Source organism: Oxyura jamaicensis, chromosome 2, assembly GCF_011077185.1.
Source record: "Oxyura jamaicensis isolate SHBP4307 breed ruddy duck chromosome 2, BPBGC_Ojam_1.0, whole genome shotgun sequence".
NCBI classification, from domain to species: Eukaryota; Metazoa; Chordata; class Aves; order Anseriformes; family Anatidae; genus Oxyura; species Oxyura jamaicensis.
This window is the reverse complement of record NC_048894.1, coordinates 42,319,435-42,339,000: the sequence shown is the minus strand read 5'-3', so window position 1 is coordinate 42,339,000 and position 19,566 is coordinate 42,319,435. Positions and strand designations below refer to the sequence as shown.

The following is a 19,566-nucleotide window of genomic DNA, read 5'->3' as shown; positions in this document are numbered from 1 at the left end:
GCCAGCATTTTGCACACATATATACCAGGCATTGATTTACTCACAGGCAGTGCCTTTCCTATTTGTTTTGGGGTTTGTAAATGTTCTTTTAAGTGGTATGACTTCTGTTCCCCACCAATCTTTCTTTATGCTCTTTTGAATAAGGAGAGCCCCAGTGTTTCCAAGAACTAAGCTGAGACCCTAAGAGCTTGAGTTGGATTCTGCATGGAAGGAGCACTGAAGGCTTCATCCTTAGGGCACCACCAGGAGGAGAGGTCAAACAGATGATGTGGATAGAGAGCAGCTGAAGGAACCACCCCTTCACATGCTCAGAGAGAAGAAATTAAGGAAGGTGGGAATTACCCCATTTCCTGTTCCAATTATCATTTCTTTGTCTTCCCTCTGGGAGAGCTACACATGTGGGCAAATTATGCAGACAACTTAGGGTCTTCAGAGGAAGATTCTGGCTCCTGAGAGCAGGGTGGCAAAGTGGGAGGGATGTAACTTCCAAGCAACCAAGCCAAACCTTGCTGAGGGAGAGGTTCTCAGAAGAGATTTTGTAATGGTTGTACAGCAGGCCTGACTTCGTTAGTGTAGCCAGCAGCTCATGGCAGCATTCAGGTAGTGAGGCAAGATGTAATCCTGGCCTGGATCTTCCCCTGCTGATACCTGTTGACTTTGCATCTTCTGGCATGGAAAGTGTCCCTCTGGAAGTAGGAGCTAACCAGAAGGAAGCAGTGGGTTGTAGTGAGGGCAACCTCTCTCATCAGGCAAACATGACAGAGTTTGTAACCTCGGAGAGGATCACAAGGTGATCAGTAGATCTACTCACCTCACAAACCAAACAGGCCAGAAAATGGAAGTAACCAGAGAGTCATTCAAACATGGTGCTGACAACACAACCAAAACACTAGTAGCTACCTAAATGTTTGATACCCTGGAAATAAGATAGGTGAGCTGAAATACATTCTACTGTAAGAAAACTCTGAGATACTAGGGAATACAGTGAAAGTGAGGCATCGAGCAGACCACTAAGATATGGACAGAACAGAGTAGGCTGTGCTGGTGGTGCAGAAATAACCAGGTTAATCACGGCAGCAAGTAACACAGAACCTACAAGGAGTGAAATGTGCGGCCTAAACACCAAGAATGGCAATAGTGCTTTACTGGAGAGCTGAGGTTGCACTACTGGGTGCCCTGCCAGGATGACAACACCCACAGCGAAACACAGAGAAAGACAGAGAAAGGCAGTATGGGCAGAAAGTGGAGTGTTCACAAGGGACTTCAATAATTGAGCATATTGGTCAAAATGGACTATAATGCAAAGATCACATTTTTAGGTGCTATTTCACAGAGCAGCTGCTTAGGAGAAGACCACATGCAACTCCTACTTTGAATGACCACAGAGGAGGTTATGGGACAGACTGACAAAAGTGAGCAATAAGAAATTGCAACAACAGATGGTATTCACCCTGCCAGTTCTAAAAGAGCTCTAGGACTCAGTAGTTGACTACACATATTAGTAAAAGGTGTGCAGCCTCTTTTATAAAACCAACTTCTTACCTGCAGAATGGGGAGGTGACATGTGGTGAGACTATTCCAAAAAGATTCCAAATGAGATCCAGGTACCCAAAGGTCTGTAAGCCTGGTGTCAAATTATCAGAAATTGCAGAAAGAGAGTAAAATCACTGGAAATACAATTTGTGGAAAGAGCCTGGCTTTTGTAGGTTTGCCTCACAGACCTACTGGAATTCTTTGAAAAGGTCAACAAGCCTGTGGATAAGGGTGATCTGGCTAATATAGTCTGCTTGGATCTCTGAAAGGCATTTGACAAGGTCCCCAACAAAAGGGTTCTTAGGAAGCTAAGCAGCCATGGCATAAGAAGGAAGGTTCCTGGATAAACAAATGGTTAGAAGAGAAAAACAGAGGGTCGAGGGCATGGTCTTTCTTACAACAGAGGAATGGCACCAATAGGACTTCCACGTGGAACTCTACTGGGACCCATACTGCACAACCTATTTCTAAAAGAAGGTGAGAAGAGCTAAGCACTGAGGTGACAAGATTATTTAGGAGAGAAAACTGGGGGAGGAGGGGAAGCAACTGTAAATAACTGCAGAAGGACCTTATTAAAATAAGTGGCGCTGGATAATAAAACAATAGAACAAATTAAATGTAGATATAGAGTGATGCACGTGGAACAAAATTCCAGTTTCACATTTTAAAATTATGCTCTTTGAAGAGTCCATAGAAATCTCAGACTTATATTTGCTCAAAAAAAGCGAATTGAATTCCAGAAATCACTACAAAAGGAGAAGGAAGCAAGACAAAGAATATACTGCAGAAATATATGCATATCATTCTCTGTCAGCCCCTCCTTGCTCATTACATTTGAACTGTCTTACCCTATTCAAACAAATTTGACAGAGGTAGCAATCCGAAATATTTTAAGTTCCAAAACCTCAAACCCATTACTAGAGACTAGAGAAAATACAACAGAGTTGCAAGACAGAGACTTATTAATACCAGCAATCTCAGAATGACTTGTTGCAAGGAATACACCCTCTGCTTTAAGTGCAACTATTTTAACTCTTTTACAGCAACAGACCACGAAACTAGAGCATGGCAAGCAGGAGCTATGCAGTTCTTTCTGATGTAAGAACTCATATTCACCCAACCTGATAAATATGTATCTGTCTCCAAAACCCAAGGCATATTTAATGTCTGTTTCATGACTTTTTTTTTCCCTGTAATAACTATCTATATTAGCAATAAAATCTAGCCTTATTAAAAAGAAAATAACTACTAGGATAATGTGCAACAAATGTACAAAAATTAAATACTTGCATTTTGAACACTAATTTTTCTTCAGTTTTTTTTTTTTTTTTTTTTTTTTTTTTCAAAGATACATTCCATCAATTATGTGGAATTTACCCTGCAATTTACTGTGAGCTGAAGTGACTGACAAGAGCAACCAAGATACCTCAGGCAAAACAGGTCACTCAGGCAGTTTCTTGCTGTTTCACAATTAAAGGTTGACCACAAAAACCTTTACTTTCTGCAGAGTGACATGCTTGGTTGGCTAAATATGCAGGCAATTAACATAGAGATAACATGCATTTAAATGGAAGTCCCATTGACCCCCATCTTCTGGCTGCAACCTTTGCTCTGAAAGCAGACAGCTTAGCAACAATATTCAATTAATAAAAAAACCTGAAGGGCAGCAAGTCTATTTTAAATCATTTAAAAATATATGATGTTTACTGCTCCATATTTAATAAGTTAATAAACAACAACAACACAACTAATAACACACACAACAAGGGCATGAGGCTGAAAGATCTTTACAGAGATCATATTAAGAAAAAAATAAATCATTATTTCTCCTTTATTCAAAATAAAACAGAATATTCTACAAGCAATTGAAGCTTGCTTTCTTATATATCTGAGCCTTGCCTTTCCTGCCTCTTCCCATGTTCTACCCCAACTGTGACACTACCACTTGCTGCAGTAACTCAAATACCCAACCCCAAATACTTCCTTCCTGCTTCCACCCATCCCTCCAACACCCACAGCTCCCTCCCAAATTCCCTGTTGGGCAAGAACAGCAAAAGCTCTGGCTCTATCATAGATGAGGAAGTAGCAATTTACTGTAGTTAAGTGGATAAAAACAAAACTTGCTCTGCAGTTCCTTCCACTGGAGCACTGAATCTCCGCTCTATATAGCTGCCCATTTTTGGAAAACTTTTGTTACCTCTGTTGTATTTGAAATTCCCAGTCCTCCATGCTTGCTTGAAATTGGCCAATTATTTGTAAAAATTCTATGCAAATGAAAAATGCAACGCTTGGGTGCTTGGATATTTATAAACCAAATAAAGATACATTTAAAAAAAAAAAAATCGAACTCTGTAATTTTTTAATCAAACCTAAATTTGGGGGTCCTTGGAAACCATATATCACACCACTGCCCTCTAATGGAAGAAAATATCAGCCCACCATCGGTCCTGAGGAAGATCCAGTGAGACAAAAACTATTTCATCAAGCAGGAGGGTTGTTTCTACTGCCCCTAATGTGGCCTCCTCCGTTTCTCATATATAAATTTAGCTTTCCTCAAAACATTCTCAGCTGAAAAAAATAACTAAATGTTATCCAAATCCAAATGTATGACAATTCTGAGGAGATCAGAGAGACTGGGTTTTGGTGGTGGTAATGGTCGTGGTGGTTGGTTGGTTGTTTTTTTGAGAATTCAGTATTTTTTAAAATGTTATTTAACTTGACTCTAAGTCATAAGATTACTCACAGTACCTGAAATTAATTGTGGACACCAGTCTTTTTCAAAGCCCTGGGCTGCAAAGTCCATAGGACAAAGCTGTCTTTTAATTAATTTTTGTACAATACAATTGTTCCATGTGCTGTAGATTAGCACCTAGAGCTTTACTGCTGTACGCCTACCATAACCTAAATAGGTGGAGTAATATTAATACTGCCCACCAGTTCCTTCTCCAGAACTGGTGTGGGTGGGTTTTTTGTTCAGTGTTGAGGGAGCCACATCTTTATTGCCAGAGGTTATAATTTTTCTCCTGTGCTGCACATATATTTCTACTCTAGCTATCACACACCATCTCTAGACGGGCAGCCCTTAAATGCCCAGAAAGACAGATTTAATAAAAATGATGGCATGGTCTATTAGTGTTTTATTTTCACAGTATATTATCTACCATTTGCTTAATTCACTTGGGTAAAATAGTTCCACTGTTCTAAACAAAAGCCAGGGATGTGCACTAATAGGGGAAAATGTGAACGATGACTTTTCTGATTGCTGGCATAATGCAAAAGTGAAGTCACGCTATAATTAACAGTCTGATTCAGAATGGTTCCTGTTGAGTAACCGTGTTCAATAAGTGTCTGTCGATGGGATTTATTATCAAATTGTCACTATATCAACTAAGCATTTGTTATGCATATGCATATACTCTGAGAGCGTGTGATGGAATAGGCTCCAGCAGAGTTAAGGAGCAGGGCAATGTCTCCTCTGTGACTATCTGGAGGGGTTCCACCATTCGGCTCTGTTTTGCTGAAGGTCTTTAGACTTTTGAGCAACCAATTTCTCATCGGTTACTTCTGGGAGACATGACCTGCCTTCAAGCAACCGGTGGCCAAACAGATCTACTGCACCATGGCATCAGAAAAAATGAAGTTCAAGTTTAAGCAAAGCGATTCTGCAAGCCAGTTGAAGAAGCCAATGAATTACAAGTAAGGCTTCAACAAGCTTTACAAGCTGCTGTTCCAAGTCAACAAAATTTCTCTTCTGTTCAGTTCCGTGATATGAAATAGATATTTCCAAATCTGCTGAGATCATTAAGAGCCTACTAGCATTACCCAGTCCCAAAATGCACTTCAAACACATGCCAAGCTGTTGGCAAAGTTTTATACAGACCAATGACTCAAAACATTAATCACTGTGTATATATGGAAATTTTACTTTTTTTATTTCTCTGGAAGGAAAAAAAATTAAACCAATTATTTACCAGTGATATGGGCCGGCAAATTTTGGAAGCAGTAAATTAAGAATAATCACAAATTAGATATGTCACAGAATACTTGAGCATCTTGGGTCTCCTTACAGAAAATATTTGCTAGGCCATGAGTTCATTTATGAAAAGATAATGACCCAGGAAATATTTTCCTTAATTGCAAAGAAGCCGTTTAAGAAAGTGTCTGGGGAACTAATTAGAAAGGAGTTTCCTCTGTAGAGGACCTGGCTTTAAACTCAATAAGCAATTTTAAAAGGACTTGCTTGAGACAGAACACTGCTTAGATGCAGTCAAGACTGTTTTTTGAGGTGCAGTAAGATTTTGCAGACATGGAGGTGGATATGTCTCGGGTCCTCACCATGGCAGGGCATCGGCCAGTGCTGGCACACTCCGGTTACAGTGACTTGCTCGGCACGACTCATCAAACCCTGCTGTTTCACTACAGCAGACATGGAAGGCATTCAAAAACATGCAAATAGGAGAACAGTTTCCTCCAAGCTAAGTGAGATTTTGCAAAACACTCACACGTTTGCCAAGATGCATATAACACCCGCTGGCCAACGCAACAGGTGCCAGGAAAATACTTCACTTTATAGCATCACATGCTCCCACTGAATGTCTTTGCTTCTTTATGTTACCTAAACATCCACAAAACTTCACCTGTAAGTTAAAAGAGGCAGCTCCATATATATTTCTGAATATACACACACACTTTTATTTTAAAAAAAGGTTCATCTACAACCTCACAACATTTTTAATTGGTTATGTTTGTTGAGTAGCATTATAGCTCATGAGCCTGCAGATCAAACACCCTTCCATTTGACATGGTAAGGTGTGAACTTAGAACACTGAAGCGTTATCTGAACAACTTTACCGTTTCTTATTGCCAATTCTTTTCATTTTGTTATGATTATCCCTGTTGGTGTTTTTCCTAAAGACTTAGCTCCTAGTTTCATGGGATTATATAATGATACCGATTTTTAACTTAAAAGGAAAAAAAAAAAAAATCTCAAGCTCACACTTTCACTCACAGGAGTTAAATGAAAGTGTAAAAAAAAAAAAAAAAAACAAAAACAAAAACCCTCCAAACATTTAGCAATTGTAAGCAACCAGCTTCATTATCTTTAAATGTACCTTAAGACTTCCAAAAATATTAGGATGGTGTCCTAATGTTATAGTGGTTAGCATAGCTGCCTTCCAAGCAGTTGACCCACGTTGGCATACCATCTGACATCATGCTGAACAATATATAGGGGTGGCTAGCTGGGGCGGGGGCGGGGGCGGCTGCTTGGGGATAGGCTGGGCATCGGTCAGTGGGTGGTGAGCAATTGCATTGTGCATCACTTGTTTTGTACATATTATTATTATTTTATTTTTCTGTCCTAATAAACTGTCTTTATCTCAACCCACAGGCTTCAGTTTTTTCTCATTTCTCTCCCCCATCCCAGAGAGGGAGGGGGGAGGGTGAGCGTACGGCTGTGTGGTGTTTAGCTGCCGGCCGGGTTAAACCACAACAGATGGCAATTTTTTTTTTTCTTTAACTATTTTGAAATGTTTCAAAACAAACAAAAAGTCAATTAGATATTTAAGGAAGAACATCATTTTTAAAGCCTTCACAGTAACAAAGAAATGACTAATAGAGGAAGAGCTCTGCATTACTTCCATAGGGCACTGATGCTATACTATTATGTGCTACCTCAGCAGCAGGACTGATCTGGGGACTTGTTGATACCACCAAAGGCTCTGTCCTTTTGACACAGGAGATTTGGGTTTATCAGCTGGTTTGCTAACCAGAAGTGGCACTACTCAGCGTAGTTCATACTTGCTGTTCAAGAGACCTAGAACTGCTACAGTAATGAGACGGATTAGCAGAGCCATACATAAAACTTGCTGTGTTATGACCCATACTCAGCATCTACCAGCCTTCACGAATGCCTCAGTGTCGGAAAACCCACCAAATTCAGATATTCCATAATACTACGCTTTTAATAACTTCTGAACTCTTATGCTACTTATTATGTAAAACTTTGGAATGCATCAAAAAAAGAGAAAGAAAAAAAAATGCAAACAATATTGCACAAAAAATCGCCACATCTGCTGTCTATCCCTGTATTGAAAATAGGATTGATTTATTTTTACACAAGTCTAGAGTTTCAAAATTAAATAAGTCTGTTTTACAAATTATTTACTTTCTACAAGATCCATTTCCCCTTGAAGCATGCTGTGCATGCCCTCCTAGTGTGAACAGTTTACAGTCTGTGATCAGGCACAGACCTACTTGGCTGGATTTTTTTTCTCTCTCAAAATGGCAATTTTGAGAATCATAAATAACACAGCACAGTTATTGCAATTTTAGGTTATTCCCAATAAATAAAATGTATTAACTAAATAGCTTTCTGTGCAGCTTAGCTCTTTCTTCACTAGCTTATGATTTTATATTGACTTGCTTCATGTTCCTAGTCACAACCAAATTCTGCCATCTCAAGTACAAAATGAAGTGAAAATGCATAAACTAATGTGATCACATATAAGCTTTAATCTTCATAGAATATGTACAAAAAATTACCTCCTAAAATTTAAAGTTACAAAGGTATACTGCTTAACATACACTTCAAGGTATCTCTGTTATATGCTACGCAGTTTTGTTTATCAGACCACCAGACCAGAAACCTCTTCCCCATTAAGTTCCAATTGATTAGGATACTTAGGGATGCAGGTAAACTTAAGAAGATGAATAGCTCCACTGACTTAAAGTACAAGGCTGGACAATGCTTTTGGGGAGTTACAAAACACCACTTTATGATGCCATTCCAATTATCTCCAATACTTACAGTAAGTTTGCAGTTATCCCATTTTTGTTACACAAACCCTCCATTTATGAAATAGGTCATAGTAGATTTTTAACTTGCGGTCTAAAAATAGCAGGGAAACTGGAGAAATAAAATTATGCAATATATGGTGGGTCAACACAGATGACCTAACGGCATGTTTTGACCATAAAATCACCTAATGAATGTGTATCTACTTCCTTAGTTTATGTATTTAAAAAAAAAAAAAAAGTATATAGATCATTGCTAAAAATTCTTGATGAGAAAAAATGTCATAATGAAATATTAAAATTATAAGTAGAGTCTCTATAGTTCTCCTCGTCGTGTTAGGCACATTTCTCTCCTAAGACATACACTACTATTCAACAAATCAAGTCATGCTTGGTTTGAAAAAAAAATATACATAAAATGAAGAATATGCAGTTGAAGTGTTTGTCTCCTACACATTACTGTGATTCATAGTTTTTATTTATTAAAAAAAAAAATTCCCACAGGTGGGATTTCTGACTTTCTGTCATTCTTACAGGCTCTTCTTCTAAGGTCCTAGCAAAACACTCAAAATAATACGAGCTCCTGATTAAACCAGGAAGTAAATCTGTATGCATGCAATTAAAGTGTCTGCAAGGGCAGATGCAGATGACAGTAATTCATACTCTAAGAAATGGGCTTGTGTATTTGGCAGATTAACTGTTCTGTATTCCATTGCTATGAGGTATGGAAACTGTACTGTGAAACAACCATTACTCATTCCCTCTGCTCTGAGCACGTAGGTCTATCAAAGGCAAGCCAGTCTGGAGAGGGCGGGGGGTGAGTGCTGGAAAGAGAAGAGTCTACGTGTTTAAGATTAACGCTTCCCTTGAATGGCTTCTTTTATTTAATTTCCCCTACTTTTTAAATTAGTAAATGCAGTAGACCCAGAAGGGAAACGCGCAAAGGAGAGAGGGAGAGGGGAAATAGCAAAAGCAGCCAAAACTCTCCAACTTGTTCATTAGGGTTTTTGTGTTTGAACATCTGAATGAATCATGTGTCTGTTTTTCATTATTCTCCATATGTGATTGTTGCCTGCTTTGTTCAGTGATTTCTGGCCATTTTGTCATGACTGTGCTTATTTTGTTTTATATATTGTTCTATTACACAGAGATTGTTTTTTCTACTATGCCTCACTTAGCATTTATGCCACCAACAAAGAGTAATCTTAAAATGAGAGGTTACATCAAAAGGTTTCCCTAGTGAACTCCCTTGAAGCATATATGATTTCTTTAGACCCGACTCCTTAATTTATACCAGGCAAAAATCCTCAGATGACACTATTCCTTAGCATGCCAGGAATGTCGCAGGTATCATTTTAAAAGTCTGAGGAATACCGGAGAATGACTTAAAGTCCATTTTTTCTGAGTGTTTTCTTCATTTGGTGAAGGGGAAACTTAAGACTTTTTGCTAACCAGCAGCCTATTTTAACAGATCTGCACCTTGATACATATGGTACTTGAAATCATTACCACTAGTTTACTTTTTCAGATCTACTCTATACCTTGGACAAAACACAAATGAGGTCGGAATAGATTTTGAAATCTCTAATCACAGGATTTCTTCTATCATCTACTTAAATGTAACCCACCCTACTGCACTGTGTAAACATCACAGAATGATGCATTCATTAACAGGATAGCTCATACTTTAAGAGAGATGAGTGATAGCCAAAAGACTGGAAAGGAGCCAACAAAATGCCTGTTGATTATTTGTTTGCTGTTAAGGTCTGGGTGCAGGCACTAGTGAATTAGAGACACTAAATATAGTTTCAACTTCTGAAAAAATCCTAGAAAAAATAGTACATAAATCACAGAGCCTCACAGGCATCAGGTGATGAGTACCCCATATCATGATAAGCAAGAGTAAATAATATCATATCGTACCTCCATCTAGACATAGGCAACTAGTCTCATGGATGGGGAAGTACCATATAGTTTAATTAAACCTTGATTGTCTCTCATAACATGAACAGACGGGAGAAATACGACCTGTCTAGAAGTCCTGTGACATAGGTGCCAAACTGATTGGCACATCCAATTTTAGAAGTTTTCAAAGGCTCACTGTTAAATTACCTGGTATACTGAGAAGGTTCCCTCAAAAGTCTCTCTCAGGTCTGTTATTACTCAGTCTTTTCCAAATTATCTTGTCCAGTGGATTAGAGAAATCATTTATTAACTGTGAAGAGGATACTAAAGAGCTAAGTGCTGCAAGCACTCTGGAGACTTAAGATTTGAGAATAATCTCAGCAAATTAAGGAGTAGCCAGGAAAAAAATACGATAAAATTCAATACAGACAAATGAAAAGTACTAGCCTTAGGAGGGAATAATCAACAGCACAAAGCAGAGCACACAATAAGGAATTCCTGGCTGGCAGCAGCACCGGAGAAGAGAATAACAGAACCACAGGGCTGCTGAGAATCTCTTAGCATAAATCAACACTGTTGTTCTCACACAACATCCTCAAAAATCTATCTATACTTTAAATATAAGTAGCCATTTGTATGTATAAATAAACAGGAGAGCCACACAATCACAGAAAAGACAAATTAAATAACTTCTCCACACCGTTTAAAATGGTCGGATTCAGGCTGTCTGACATTCTGTGCCCGGCTCTAAGGACTTCAGATTAGAGTGAACTAATTAGAGAGACCGATGCAGTGCAATATAATCAGAAACTTGAAACAGATTGCCTCTAAGGAAGAGGAGAAAGGACCAATGTTCAGCCTAAAGAAAAGCTAGGACAGATGCATAGCAGTCTTCAAATATATGTGTTTGCTGTAAAGAGGAAAGGATGAACTGCTCTGCGTATTCACTGGGGATAAGAAAAGAAGCGATAGGCTTTAACTGCACAAAGGGAGATGTGGCTTAGACATTAGGAAACACTTTATTATAGTGAGGACAGCAAGCACTATTGCAGATTGCCTGAGGAGCTGGTGGAATCTCCACTGCTGGAAGCCTTTGAGCACAGGTGAGACAAACATCCGTCAGCAGTGGCTTAGGTAGTGCTGATCCTGGCCTGAGGCAGAGGAACAGACCAGATGACCTCTTCAGGGCCCTTCCAGTTCTGATGCCTGTCAGACTTTTCCTTTTTTTTTTTTTTTTTTCTCCAGCAATTTTGCTAGAAGAAGGAAATCGTATCCAAGAAGCAAAACATCTATTCTTTTTATGCCACGAAGCATACTGTTAATAAATCTAATTATGTTTATGATCTTTTAATGGCACCACTTATGTCATAAAGATCCATCTTTGAAAATACAAATAAATATATCTCTCTGCCCTACAGTGTAAAAACACAGCATGAAACCAAACTTTTACAAAATTCCAACTTACTGTTACGTAGCCGCTACCATGATAACATGAAAACAGACTACAACATAAAAAATACCAAACCAACATGTTTGTCTTTCTCAAAATGTTACCATTCATGCTTGTTACAATGTTTTCACTTCACATTTTTGTATTTTGCAAGTACATCCATGTCTTTTCTTATTTCCACTGGCAACAGGAATGGAAAGAAGCCTAGATCACGGGACAACATGTTTTTGGGAGTGGTTACCAGTCAACAAGCCTGCTTCCACCAGATTCACTGATTCACTCCACCAGCTTTTAGCCACCTAGCTGAAGCATCTATAGTGAGAGCAGAGTGGTCTCAGACAACCAAGATCAGCAGGGACAAATACATTTCTCTTTTCCACAGACGTCATTTATGCATTCAACACATTTACAGCCCAATTCAAATTCAACTCCATATGCTTGGTGCGTGTTGCCATTTAAGATGGACAAAAGCTGAAAAAAATGATGGAGTTGACCCATGAGAGAACACCTCAGTCTTGCTGTATGGTGGGAATGGGGAAATATAACATTTCTGTTGCCAAAGAAATGTCTTAGCTGGAGTGTGGGATAATGAAGAGTGACCCAGGCTTACTCCAACCTACCTAATCATGGACTTCCTCCTTTTTTTTTTCTTTTTTTTTTTTTTTTTTTTAACCCCTGACATCAGCAAATCAGGCCCCTGCAGCTCCCTTAATCCTAAGCCCCAGTTTCTTCCTACACCTGGGTCTCATCCCAAACCACCACTATCCCAAAGCTATCTAACCATACTCCTGTTCATCGTAGCACTCTTCTTCCTTGTCAAACCAGCTCAGGGCCCTTTTGATCCACTCAGCCCTTTTGTAGCTCTGTCACTTTGCAAATCCTCCTCTCTCTACAGGTCCCCAGACAGCACCCTGCCTCCAAAACTCAAGCCTCCCAGCAGCAGGTACATCCATCTCCTCCTGGCTCTGAAACTGCCACTCTCACTTCTGTGGGCCCCCACCTCAGGCCTTCTGTACTTGGCCAAACCCATCCTTCCATGTAGGTATTCCTCTGTAAAACAAGCTAAACAAAAAAACAAACAAAAAAAATCTGGTTCCCAGTGTGGTTTTCAAAGAAATACGGTCAGAGCGATGTTATAAAAAAATAAAAATAAAATACAAGTCCAACCAAAGCAAATGCCACTTCTGATGATGGCTCATGAACTATTAGGCTGATGGAGATTTCCAAGACTTGAACTGCAATCTTACAACCTACTTTTTTTTTGAGTAGCTAATGAATGCTGCTGCTGGCATGCAAGAGATAAAGACACACACTTCTCCAAACATCAATAACATCTTTGGTACAGCTGACAGGATTTTGCACTTTCTCAAAATTTGCCCAAATGTCTTTCTCTCCTGCTTCTCGTCAAACCCTATCTTGCCACCAGTGAGATATTTCTGTATGCAGTGTTTTTAGTAACTCTAACAGAAATGCTGTCCAGAATGCACTTCTTATGAGAAGAATCCACTTCAGTAGATCCTATTACTCCAAAAGGATTCTGAATATCCCTAGTATAAAGTGACAGACATTTTAAAGCAGAGGTTCCCACCATACACTTGATTGCTCTTCAGACCGTTAAATGAATAACCTAATATAATTCTACCCATTAGCCAACATTTATCTATGCAGATTTAGCCATACATAGACACACGTAAAAATATGAAATGTGCAATATTTCACTAAAAAAGTCATGAATGAAAAACTGGAAGATGAATCACTTTCACCATCTCATATCATACCTTGGTATTGCAACAACTGGATCTATTTGTGTCATAAAGAATATTTTCTTCTTCCAACAGCATAGGCCAAGACTTCAGAGAACCAGAAAAAAAAATAAACCAGTTTTTGCTCGGGAAAATTTTTGTTTTTATATGGGAAATCAATTTGCATCACTGATGATATCATTCAAATCAGACGGTACTGTGTGGTTAGAAGGTAATTTACTTTTCTGCCGAAGCAATTTGATACTTGTTCTGATTTGTGATTTTCATTTTGTTTGTTAATGAAAAAAATTAATGAGCAATGTTACTGGAAACACGACTCAAAGCTTTGGCATTATTAAATATGTTTGCAATATACCGTACATTATGTTGATTGCACAGTTGGAGCCAAGGCCTTGGCAGTCAAGCCACCAGTCAATCATTCAAGCAGACAATGAACTCACAGGGCAGACTTTTACACATACCTTTGCACTGATTTGTGTTTTTGTCAAGAATTGCCTTTGTGGATACAATTTTCCCATACCTAAAGAGAAAACAAAGAACAGAAATACATGTTATTGCATTTTAATAACATACATAATTATTTTTGCACATATCCAAGAAAGAGATCTAGTGCTCTTGAAGAATGTTTCCCTGATACTTCTGGAGAGGTTCCCTCTTCCACTATAGTTCAACAAACACCTTTAGAGTTCATCTGAAAAGCACTGCTCCTTTGCCATAGCCTACCTCTGGTCGCTGCACTGTACTGCCAGTATAAATGCCAAATACAGGGGAAATTTTAGGTCATCAGCACTACTAAAGATGCTTATTTGGTTAAGTTAATTAGGCTTGCTTAAAAATATTTTTTCATTTTTAGCTGTCAAACAAGATTAATTTTAATAGAGATGGACCAGATCCAGGATTAACAATGAGGAGGAGGTATGGTCATTTATTTACGTACATGCACACACACACACAGACACAACTGTGCTTGGGTCTGCATTCACACATTCACACACACACCCTAAACGGATAGATTTAGATCTAGATTTAGATTTAGCTTCTGTTTTAGATAGACTGAAGCTTTTGAGGTTTATGTGCATCTCCTAGCTCTTTTCCAAGATGAGTGCTAATTCTTATTTTAGTATGTGACACCTCCCATAAGACAGCACTGCACTACACTGCAACTTGATAGACCTGGCATGATTAAGAGGGAACTTGGGCAGCTACAATTTGTTGCATTAAGCAATTAGACCATAAAACAGCTATTCGTCTTTACCTTGCAGAGGTTTAAACTACAAATGCCAATTTAATGGTCAGTGTCACTAAGAGCTGGTGAAAGATCATAGAAGAGAGTCATTTACAGATGAATATAACATTTGAGGAGAATGAGGAAATTAATTTTATTCCTCAAGTCACTGGTATGTCTTGGTCTCTCTTGGGTGGGAGGAAGGGTAGAAAAGCCTTCTCCCCCTCACCTGCCCAGTTGGCTCCTCCCTAGACAGAGAGGATTTTACGCTCTGCAGGCAGACCCAATGCAACACACCCCCCACCATGATGGGGACATCAGCAGGTAGCTGTGGGGTCTGTTTTGCCACAGCTGGCTCCACTCCAGGAGTAGTGGATACCTAAAACAGATTTAGTGTTAACCATGAGATCACATGCTTTTATAAGCTCAGGTGTTTTCAGAATTGAGGCCTTCATATTCACTTATGTTCCACTTAGTTTTATAATTCTTCACGGTAATACCTGGAGTTGACTTTGGCCTCAAAGACGTTAGAGCACATATCTCAAGCAGGAACGGCCAAATTCTCTGCCAGTGTGATTTACGGTTGCTCAGTGGGCAGCTTACCCAGCAGGAAGTTTGGCCCGTGCAGTGCATCTTCATTTATTTGACTTATTTAGATTTAAAATCAAATACATGAAAAACATGCAAAAACATGCCTATCTCGTGCAGCAAAGGGCCTCTGACAGATATATGGAGAAAGAATCCAACAAAAATCAGCGGCTAACCCACAACAACCTCAAATAAAACACAACCCCTACCTAAACTTCCGCCAACAAAAACTAACACCCAGCCTCCATTTCAGTTCAGCCACTCCTAATGAATTGATATGTTGTTTCATCCAAGTCATGTGAGAGCTCAAAGTTAACATTTCTTGCCAGCAAAGACAGACATTTGTGGTTCCACTGCTTTTATTACAGATTTCCCAGAGTTATTGCCGTGTACTGCAATCCTGCACACACTTCGTTACACTGGAGATTTCAGTCTGAGAAGTAATCATGTTTGGTCCAGAAGCTTCCTCCAGCACATACAGCTAGATGCACACCGACGTGTTTGCAAAACCAGGCATCTGAGCAGCGAGAGGTGCCACAACAACAAACACCGCTATAGGCAATTAGCCATATGCAGCTGTTTCATCTGCCGCTATAAACCTCGAGCCCTGCCACAATAAAGTCAATGGAATTAATTCGGACACTGTTTTCCTAGATATTTCAAGTAAGTATCTTACAGTAATCAGAACATCAGTTCCGATGAAGAATGTTAGCTTGTGTTTTGCATTAAGTCAGGAACGTATTTTGTTCCTACAAATGTAATCATATTTCTTTCTTGCACATATAGAGTGGTATCAAGTTATGTTGCCCACCCGAAGTTGATGTCTCTGTGTGAGCCTGAACTGTGCTTTCATTCACGTGGAAGCAACAAACAAGTATTTTTCTGTGAGAATGCCCACAGAAATAACAATGAACCACATCACAAGCGACAGCTCCTTTTCTGGTATTTAAATGGAAACTACTATAAAATCCAACAGCCTGCACAAATGATATCATTAATGTAAAAAATACTAGGTATGGTTTGCATGTCATGAGAGAACATGAGCACTATTTAATTTCCTCCTGAATTACAGTGCATGACGGTATTCTTTCAAAGATCTTAAATCAACAAAAAAAATAATAATAATCTGGTCAGAAAAAGATAATTGTGGAACTGAGTTCATCTCAATGCCTTATTATCAACCTTTAAACATAATGACTGTATCATTAAGGATAACCTACTGCATCACAATATCCAAGGTAAGAGAAGTTATGAGTATGTGAGACTGCTACCTCAAAAATGTGACTACTGCACATCTGAACCAAAATTTTATTCAGAAGATTCCCAGAGAGATGTGTTGTTTTCATTACATTCATCCCCGTTATTTAAATGTGCAGTAACCTCAAATAAAATTATTTTCATCCTGTTTTTAAAAATGCTTTTAATTCCCTGTATTGAATGATGTTTTTAATGTTTTCTGCGTGTAATAATTTTCATTTAAAACCATGTGGTCAGGGACTTGAAAAAGCTTCCATGTGAGGAACAAATGCATACACTAGGACTTCAGCTCATTAAAGAAGGACCCGTGCATTGAAACTATGACTAGGTGTTTTCATTGTTCCTCATGATATATATAACAAGACAACTGACAAGACAATTACATGATGGACAGTTTAAAAACTGCAGAATTCACGGCCACAGAAAGTGCTGGTGCCCCACAAAATGCATCTCTACAGAAAGCTATTAGATGACTTCTAGGCTGTTACATCTGTCACCAAATTAAACACAAAGGCATGTTTGTGGCCCTGGAAGCCACCAAATGCTAAAAGCTGGGAGACGGTGTCAGGGAAGTTTCATGACATCCAGTCCCCATTTTAACATCAGGCACCTCCCCTTACAACTGCTGAAATAAATTCCTGGGCTGACCCCATCCAGCCATTCTTATATTCTACTAGAACTATAATTTGGTGGGGAGAAATAGCTTCTTATGAACATAAAGATTGTTACCACTTCTTGTATATGCCAGTTCAGGGCAAAACCATTCAAGTTTCTGTTATCCACTGTTAAAATTACAAATGTTACTTAAAAACACTTCACCTACAAATGACATATACCTTGTTACACTGTGGGTGGCAATAAGGGGAAACCACACTGTGCAGTGGTGCACAGAGAAGAAAATCTCCCTGTGCAGTGTTAAAAAGCACTCTCAAGATCCCCATCCCACTGCACCCCACATTTCCCAACTACTCAGCAGGCTCTGGGAAGATGCAAGCAATGCAGAATAAACCTTGAACATGCATCAGGGCTGCAGTACAAATAGATCACTTCAAGAGCCTTGCAGGCAGGCGGTCGATCAGCACTTACACTGCACACAAAGCTCAACCGCTCGTTCCTGGGAAGTTATTTGATAACTGCTGTTAAAATGGAGAGAGTTCCTGGAGGAAGCACTTGAGCTGTAAGTGATACCACTTGCAAGATGCAGGAACCTTTCCCATCTCCTGCACTGATTCCAAACTGATGGGAGAAGTATTTCCTAGACTGTCCTTCAAGCCAGCTTTCAGGCTGGCCATGGCTGGTCCTGTAACACGAAATGGCTGTCAGACCAGACAAGCCATGTCCCCCACCCAACGTGGTACCACAGCTATGCCGCCCTTTGTGTCCATCCAGCCAGGGTGGCAGGCACTACCTATCACCGCTTTTCCCCCATTCTGGTTATTATTCATGTGTTTTAAATATACGTGAAACTTGTGATTTCAACCCAAGTAACCTCTTCACAGTTTTTCCTTGCTTGGTTAAGCCAAGGGAGATGCCATGCAATTTCCAACCTGAGAGCTTACTAATTATATCCTTGACATTAGGGTTCACCCAAAGCCCCACGTGTTACTCAATGCACAATTCACCCAGCTGAGAACAGCCTGCATTTCTATGCATTTAGGTAATATATGCTTTTATCTCCGGAACTTTTGTACTGGGATGAATTTGACCAGCAGTAATTGGATTTAGATGAGCAACTCTGAGACTCTTTCATTCTTGTAAATGAATATATAAATAGCGTAACTGGATTTATTTTGTTTAAAAGCAGACTCTATTAGGAAAATCATGGATTTCTGAAAAAAAAAAAAAAAAAAAAAAAAAAGCTCACATTACAAAAGCCTAAAATACGGAAGGAATTGCTACTGTGTTTCTCAGAGACGTTATTCCTATAATGCACTCCCACATGCACCGAAGACATCCAAATGCATACAGAAAGGAAATTCACTCAGAAAAAGTTCTGATTTGCATGATCATTTTGGAGGCATTTTATCAACTGCATGATATTTTCAATACTTCTATTTTTTTCTCCTAAATACAACATGTACAATTCTATCCATTAACAAAGACTTGGCCAGTTTGTTGTTTTTCCGTACATTACTTTTATATTTTTTGTAAAGGAAAAGTTAAAACCAAACTCTCTTTTTATTCACAGCAATATGAAGCAACTAAATTCATACCATTCAGAACACCTTCTATTTCACTGACCAGCACATGGCTTGGGAAATAAACAGGGGACAGTGGTTGCAGAGAACCTACAGTGCAGTGGATTAATAAAGACTGTAGTTCTGTCCAAGAAAATACAAGTTTACCTCGTCTTCACTTATTTCAGTCTGGCTGTCAAGTTTATAAAAATCATTCCTTACTGACTGTAATACAAGTCACTACAGCAATTTAGAATAACAACTTGTCTAAGAGTTTCAAAAAGACCAGAAAAAAGGGGTGTCTCAAATTGTTTGGTTGTAGGTCTAAAATAGCAGCGGATTTTCAGAAGGGCTCCCAAGCCCTTTGTACCAAATTCTGGAAAGCTCAGAGTTGCCCAGCAATTTTTGAAACCTAGACCACGTATTTTTGTTCTTAACAAAAGAGTAAGATTCCATCCAGTTTTAAGCAGAAAATAATGAGTATCATAGTATCTACGAGGAGTGAATTTTCTGGAGAATGAAAGCTGATTAAGCACTGAAAGAATGCATGTAACTTAAAGAATATTTTCTGGTACAGATATTTACTACTAAGAAAGAATATAGTGATTCGTTCATATATGGATTTATTGTTCACCATCACACTATGTCGACTGAAAATGTTTTTTTTGGAAAAAAAAAAAAAAAAAAAGCAAAAAAACTATGTGCACATGCCTATGAACACTATTATTACTTCAGACAAATAAAAGTCAAGATCATACAATTCGCTTGCATAACAGCTCTGTGTTAGGAGGAAAGAGCCTAACAGGCTGTTTCACAGTACGGATTGAGTCATTTATTGTACAATACATTTACAGATCATATTCAGAAATCCTG

At 38.9% G+C, this 19,566-nt stretch overlaps 1 protein-coding gene across 14 annotated transcripts in view; it reads right to left on the bottom strand.

The window, feature by feature from the left end:
* RBMS3 (RNA binding motif single stranded interacting protein 3) overlaps positions 1-19,566 on the bottom strand; it is a 708,203-nt gene that overhangs the window by 305,575 nt on the left and 383,062 nt on the right. For all 14 annotated transcript variants that reach the window (XM_035316418.1, XM_035316417.1, XM_035316419.1 and 11 more), the window contains one exon: positions 13,908-13,966. In XM_035316418.1, coding sequence (XP_035172309.1) covers positions 13,908-13,966 — 59 coding nt within the window. The remainder of the gene's footprint in view (positions 1-13,907; positions 13,967-19,566) is intronic.